This window comes from Pseudophryne corroboree, chromosome 1, assembly GCF_028390025.1.
Source record: "Pseudophryne corroboree isolate aPseCor3 chromosome 1, aPseCor3.hap2, whole genome shotgun sequence".
Lineage (NCBI taxonomy): Eukaryota > Metazoa > Chordata > Amphibia > Anura > Myobatrachidae > Pseudophryne > Pseudophryne corroboree.
The window spans coordinates 1,250,457,212-1,250,464,205 of record NC_086444.1 but is presented as its reverse complement, the minus strand read 5'-3'; the positions used below and the strand labels follow the sequence as shown (position 1 = coordinate 1,250,464,205).

Here is a 6,994-nt window from a genome sequence, read left to right as displayed (position 1 = left end):
GGAGCTCCGCTCCCGGCAGCGGTCAGTGTAGCCCCGGGCGCACTGGAGTGTGCGCGCCGGGGAGAAGGGTGAGCGCTGCGGCTGGGAGCTCGGCTCCCGCTGCAGTGCTCTATGTGAGAGCCGCCGCTGGGGGCCGGGAGCTCTGCTCCCAGCGCCTCAGCCCAGCACAGGTGGCCAGCCGCAGCAGCCGGGACGGACGTCCCGGGCTGCTAGCCGGCGAGGGGGGTGCGCTGCAGCCCGGCTCCCCGCCGGACGCTGCAGCGAGGCCACAAGACAGGCGCCGCTCGTGGGGGACCGGGCTAGCCGGCTCCCTAGCGGCGTGGGCAAATTAGGCTGCCGAGCAGGATGGTGAAGCACTGGGGTCCTGGAGCTACGCTCCCGGCGCCTCAGCGCTACAACAAAGCCAGAGTCACGGCGGCCGGGACCAGTGTCCCGGGCCGCCGGGCTTAGGTACAGGGGGGTGCGCCGCTGCGTGCGGCGAGGCCACTGGTTAGTGCCACCCTGGGGGGACAGGGAGAGCCAGCTCCCTGGAACCCCAGAGGCAAGAAGGCAGGCTGGAGGATGGGGGAAGCCAGCCCCATACCTCCAGCACTGAGAGGGAGAGCCCTAGCAGCCAGGCTGCAGGGCTAGGGAAGGCACTGTAGTGCCTGAGTATGTAGAGTCTGTGCAGGGCACAGGCTCAGTGTATAGTTACAGGGAAATGTACAGTGTGATTTAAAATGTAATGTATTTAAAGAGAAATTGCACTTACTTGATTGTGTGTCCCAGGAGGGGGGAATCCATGGCTGTGCAGGCTGATGGATTCTCCCAGACCTTTTCCCTAAAAACGGAATGCTTTCCCATCCAGCCTCACAGTTCCAATGGGCACAGGGAGAAAGAGAAGCAGCTTAGCTATAAAACAAGCTGAGTGGTTTCTTGGAGCTCCATGGAGATCAGCCGTACTGGCCAGGAAACCTGGACCGGGGAGCCAGGCTGCCCAGCTCTGGAGCCCAAATCCAGGCTGCAGGCAGTGAGAGGGGTCCCGGGCAGGTTTCTGGAAGTCAGTTTAGGAGGGAAAACCTCCCCCCAGCCAGACTGAACGGCACCGTGGGAGTACCCTGCTCTCCCAGATGGGATAGTCCAAGGAGACCGACCACTCCCCACTGTCCATAGGGACCAATGTTGGGTGTGCATGAGACCAGAGCATGCACAGCTCATGGGTAAACATTGATTGGTTGTGCACCACAGGGCGGGCTTACCCCCTGTGGTAAGGGGTCTTGGAGAGGGATAAAAGAAGGGCAGTTGGCCCATAGGATTGAGTATTGTAACATCTTCTTCTGCTGAAACATCTTAATTGTATGCTGTTGCCCCTAGCAATAGGGAGGAGCCTTTTTAAAGGTTATTTGAGCAATAAACACCTTTGCCTCAAGAAGACTGCTTCATCTTGTGACCAACAGGGTTAGGCCAAACCTAGCCCCGTCCTCCGGCTGTCCAGGGAAGCACCTGACGTCTCCAAGCTCCGCCTTCCGCCAGCTACCGGTAGAGGCCTAGCAAGTGGCTAGTGGGGATTCGTCGACACCGCACAGGTGTGGTAAAGCAGTGCGTCGGCACATACAGAGCAGAACCGTGGTTCCAAACGCCACGGCAGGTTAGGAGTTTGGTGGTGGCAGCGAGAACCCGCCCACAGCGCAGTGGGTGGAGTCAGTAACAGGCGGTTACTGACGGTAAGCGGGAATCCCCTATGTGGTCAGGCCTCGTGCGGCTTGACCTTCCATTCTGTGCGCAGTCAACGGGACGCAGAAGCTGCGAGTGCTTCCGTACAGTATCGTCCTGTCACAAATACATTTTAGGATACCCTCCTGCTTTCTATCAGCAGGATCCCTAAGGGCGGCCATCTCCAGAGAGGGTAGAGCCCTTGTTCTTACAAGCGTGTGAGCGCCTTATCCCCCCTAGGGGGTGTTTCCCAACGCACCCTAACCTCTGGCGGGAAAAGGTATACTGCCAATAACTTTTTAGAAATTATCAATTGTTATCGGGGGGAAACCCACGCATCATCACACACCTCATTTTATTTCTCAGATTCAGGAAAACTACAGGAAGTTTTTCCTCACCAAACATAATACCCCTTTTTTTTGGTGGTATTTATATTATCAGAAGAGTGTAAACTTTTTCCATTGCCTCAATCATGCAATGTGTGGCCCTATTGGAAATCACGGTTGTCTCTTCACCGTCGACACAAGAGTCAGTATCCGTGTCGGCGTCTGTATCCGAGGTAACGGGCGTTTTAGAGCCCCTGTATGAGACGTCTGGACATGCACAAGCTGAGTAGCCGGCTGTCTCATGTCAACCACTGTCTTTTATACAAAGCTGACACTGTCACGCAATTTCAACAGTACATCCACTCAGGTGTCGACCCCCCAGGGGGTGACAACACTATTACAGACACTCTACTCCGTCTCCTCATCATTTTTCTCCTCATACATGTCGACACAAACGTACCGACACACAGCACACACACAGGGAATGCTCTGATAGAGGACAGGACCCCACTAGCCCTTTGGGGAGACAGAGGGAGAGTTTGCCAGCACACACCAGAGCGCTATATATATACAGGGATAAGCTTATATAAGTGTTTTTCCCTTTATAGCTGCTGTATTGTTTATACTGCGCCTAATTTGTGCCCCCCTCTCTTTTTTAACCCCTTTCTGTAGTGTAGTGACTGCAGGGGAGAGCCAGGGAGCTTCCCTCCAACTGAGCTGTGAGGGAAAATGGCGCCAGTGTGCTGAGGAGATAGGCTCCGCCCCTTTCTCGGCGTCCTTATCATCCGTTTTCTTGTATGTTTTGGCAGGGGTTAAATGCATCCATATAGCCCAGGAGTTATATGTGATGCATTTATTTTAGCCATATAAGGTTTTTATCGATTTATTGCGTCTCAGGGCGCTGCCCCCCCAGCGCCCTGCACCCTCAGTGACCGGAGTGTGAAGTGTGCTGAGAGCAATGGCGCACAGCTGCGGTGCTGTGCGCCTACCTTTATCTGAAGACAGGAAAGTCTTCTGCCGCCGATTTTTCCGGACCTCTTCGCTCTTCTGGCTCTGTAAGGGGGCCGGCGGCGCGGCTCCGGTGACCCATCCAGGCTGAACCTGTGATCGTCCCTCTGGAGCTAATGTCCAGTAGCCTAAGAAGCCCAATCCACTCTGCACGCAGGTGAGTTCGCTTCTTCTCCCCTTAGTCCCTCGATGCAGTGAGCCTGTTGCCAGCAGGTCTCACTGAAAATAATAAACCTAAACTAAAACTTTCACAAAGAGCTCAGGAGAGCCCCTAGTGTGCACCCTTCTCGTCGGGCACATAAAATCTAACTGAGGCTTGGAGGAGGGTCATAGGGGGAGGAGCCAGTGCACACCAGGTGATCCTAAAGCTTTCTTTAGATGTGCCTTGTCTCCTGCGGAGCCGCTATTCCCCATGGTCCTTACGGAGTTCCCAGCATCCACTAGGACGTCAGAGAAAATGTGTGTGTCAGGTAGAGAGTAATAAAGCTGGGCGGGGTCAGAGGGCAGCAGGGCGGGGAAGATGTGTGTATACGGTATATATAGTGTGTATATAATGTGTGTGTCAGGTAGAGAGTAATAAAGCTGGGCGGGGTCAGAGGGCAGCAGGGCGGGGAAGATGTGTGTATACGGTATATATAGTGTGTATATAATGTGTGTCAGGTAGAGAGTAATAAAGCTGGGCGGGGTCAGAGGGCAGCAGGGCGGGGAAGATGTGTGTATACGGTATATATAGTGTGTATATAATGTGTGTCAGGTAGAGGGTAATAAAGCTGGGCAGGGTCAGAGGGCAGCAGGGCGGGGAAGATGTGTGTATACGGTATATATAGTGTGTATATAATGTGTGTCAGGTAGAGAGTAATAAAGCTGGGCGGGGTCAGAGTGCAGCAGGGCGGGGAAGATGTGTGTATACGGTATATATAGTGTGTATATAATGTGTGTGTCAGGTAGAGAGTAATAAAGCTGGGCGGGGAAGATGTGTGTATACGGTATATATAGTGTGTATATAATGTGTGTGTCAGGTAGAGAGTAATAAAGCTGGGCGGGGTCAGAGGGCAGCAGGGCGGGGAAGATGTGTGTATACGGTATATATAGTGTGTATATAATGTGTGTCAGGTAGAGAGTAATAAAGCTGGGCGGGGTCAGAGTGCAGCAGGGCGGGGAAGATGTGTGTATACGGTATATATAGTGTGTATATAATGTGTGTCAGGTAGAGAGTAATAAAGCTGGGCGGGGTCAGAGGGCAGCAGGGCGGGGAAGTTGTGTGTATACGGTATATATAGTGTGTATATAATGTGTGTGTCAGGTAGAGAGTAATAAAGCTGGGCGGGGTCAGAGGGCAGCAGGGCGGGGAAGATGTGTGTATACGGTATATATAGTGTATATATAATGTGTGTGTCAGGTAGAGAGTAATAAAGCTGGGCGGGGTCAGAGGGCAGCAGGGCGGGGAAGATGTGTGTATACGGTATATATAGTGTGTATATAATGTGTGTCAGGTAGAGGGTAATAAAGCTGGGCAGGGTCAGAGGGCAGCAGGGCGGGGAAGATGTGTGTATACGGTATATATAGTGTGTATATAATGTGTGTCAGGTAGAGAGTAATAAAGCTGGGCGGGGTCAGAGTGCAGCAGGGCGGGGAAGATGTGTGTATACGGTATATATAGTGTGTATATAATGTGTGTGTCAGGTAGAGAGTAATAAAGCTGGGCGGGGAAGATGTGTGTATACGGTATATATAGTGTGTATATAATGTGTGTGTCAGGTAGAGAGTAATAAAGCTGGGCGGGGTCAGAGGGCAGCAGGGCGGGGAAGATGTGTGTATACGGTATATATAGTGTGTATATAATGTGTGTCAGGTAGAGAGTAATAAAGCTGGGCGGGGTCAGAGTGCAGCAGGGCGGGGAAGATGTGTGTATACGGTATATATAGTGTGTATATAATGTGTGTCAGGTAGAGAGTAATAAAGCTGGGCGGGGTCAGAGGGCAGCAGGGCGGGGAAGTTGTGTGTATACGGTATATATAGTGTGTATATAATGTGTGTGTCAGGTAGAGAGTAATAAAGCTGGGCGGGGTCAGAGGGCAGCAGGGCGGGGAAGATGTGTGTATACGGTATATATAGTGTATATATAATGTGTGTGTCAGGTAGAGAGTAATAAAGCTGGGCGGGGTCAGAGGGCAGCAGGGCGGGGAAGATGTGTGTATACGGTATATATAGTGTATATATAATGTGTGTGTCAGGTAGAGGGTAATAAAGCTGGGCGGGGAAGATGTGTGTATACGGTATATATAGTGTGTATATAATGTGTGTCAGGTAGAGGGTAATAAAGCTGGGCGGGGTCAGAGGGCAGCAGGGCGGGGAAGATGTGTGTATACGGTATATATAGTGTGTATATAATGTGTGTGTCAGGTAGAGAGTAATAAAGCTGGGCGGGGAAGATGTGTGTATACGGTATATATAGTGTGTATATAATGTGTGTGTCAGGTAGAGAGTAATAAAGCTGGGCGGGGTCAGAGTGCAGCGGGGCGGGGTTACAGGGAAGATGGCGGCGCCCATGGGCAGCATTGTGTGGAGGAGGCTCCGGCCGCTGATCGGTATAGGCCGCAGTCTCCGGGTGTTGGGGGCGGGCTCCGGGCAGCAGGAGCGGGGACCGGGCAGGCGGGGAGCGGTGCTGGGGGTCGGGGCGGTGGTTGGAGCCGGGCTGGGGATTTGGGGTCTCCGGGATCAGGTGGAAGCGGCCAAACCCGAGCCCCCGGCACCCGAGCCCCAAACTCCCCGGCGTGTGTTCAACTTCATCGCCGATGTGGCGGAGAAGACAGCCCCGGCCGTGGTCAACATCGAGATCCTGGGCAGGTATATACCCCCTATATATACTGCATACTGTACCTATATACACCCCCTATATATACTGCATGCTATACATATATACCTCCCTATACTGCATCATATACACATATACACCCCCTGTACTGCATCATATATATATATATATATATATATATATATACCCCTATACTTCATCATATACATATATACACCCCCAATACTGCATCATATACATATATACACCCCCAATACTGCATCATATACACATATACACCCCCTGTACTGCATCATATATATATATATATATATATATATATATATATACCCCTATACTTCATCATATACATATATACACCCCCAATACTGCATCATATACATATATACACACCCTGTACTGCATCATATATATATATATATATTTCTCTAACGTCCTAGTGGATGCTGGGGACTCCGTCAGGACCATGGGGGGGTAGCGGGCTCCGCAGGAGACAGGGCACATCTAAAAAAGCTTTTAGGTCACATGGTGCGTACTGGCTCCTCCCCCTATGACCCTCCTCCAAGCCTCAGTTAGGTTTTTGTGCCCGTCCGAGAGGGTGCAATCTAGGTGGCTCTCTTAAAGAGCTAGTTAGAAAAGTTTTTTTTTAGGTTTCAATCTCAGTGATTCCTGCTGGCAACAGGATCACTGCAACGAGGGACTTAGGGGAGAGACTTGCAACTCACCTGCCTGCAGGAGGATTGAAGTCTTAGGCTACTGGACACTGAGCTCCAGAGGGAGTCGGAACACAGGTCAGCCTGGGGTTCGTCCCGGAGCCGCGCCGCCGATCCCCCTTACAGACGCTGAAGAACGGCAGAACGGAGGTCCGGAAACAGGCGGCAGAAGACTTCAGTCTTCATAGAGGTAGCGCACAGCACTGCAGCTGTGCGCCATTGTTGCTACACGGCTCACGGATCTCGGTCACGGAGGGTGCAGGGCGCTGCTGGGGGCGCCCTGGGCAGCAATATAGAGTACCTTAGAGGCAAATAAATACATCACATATAGCCATTAAGGCTATATGTATGTATTTAACCCAGGCCAGTTTATTAGAAAAACCGGGAGAAAAGCCCGCCGGAAAAGGGGCGGAGCTTATTCTCCTCAGCACTCGGCGCCA

At 51.9% G+C, this 6,994-nt stretch overlaps 1 protein-coding gene across 2 annotated transcripts in view; it reads left to right on the top strand.

Annotated features, from left to right (window-relative positions):
* The first annotated feature begins 5,549 nt into the window (after nt 1–5,549).
* HTRA2 (HtrA serine peptidase 2) overlaps nt 5,550–6,994 on the top strand; it is a 131,445-nt gene continuing 130,000 nt past the window's right edge. For both annotated transcript variants that reach the window (XM_063925997.1, XM_063926002.1), the window contains exon 1: nt 5,550–5,873. In XM_063925997.1, coding sequence (XP_063782067.1) covers nt 5,563–5,873 — 311 coding nt within the window. In that variant the 5' untranslated portion in view covers nt 5,550–5,562. The remainder of the gene's footprint in view (nt 5,874–6,994) is intronic.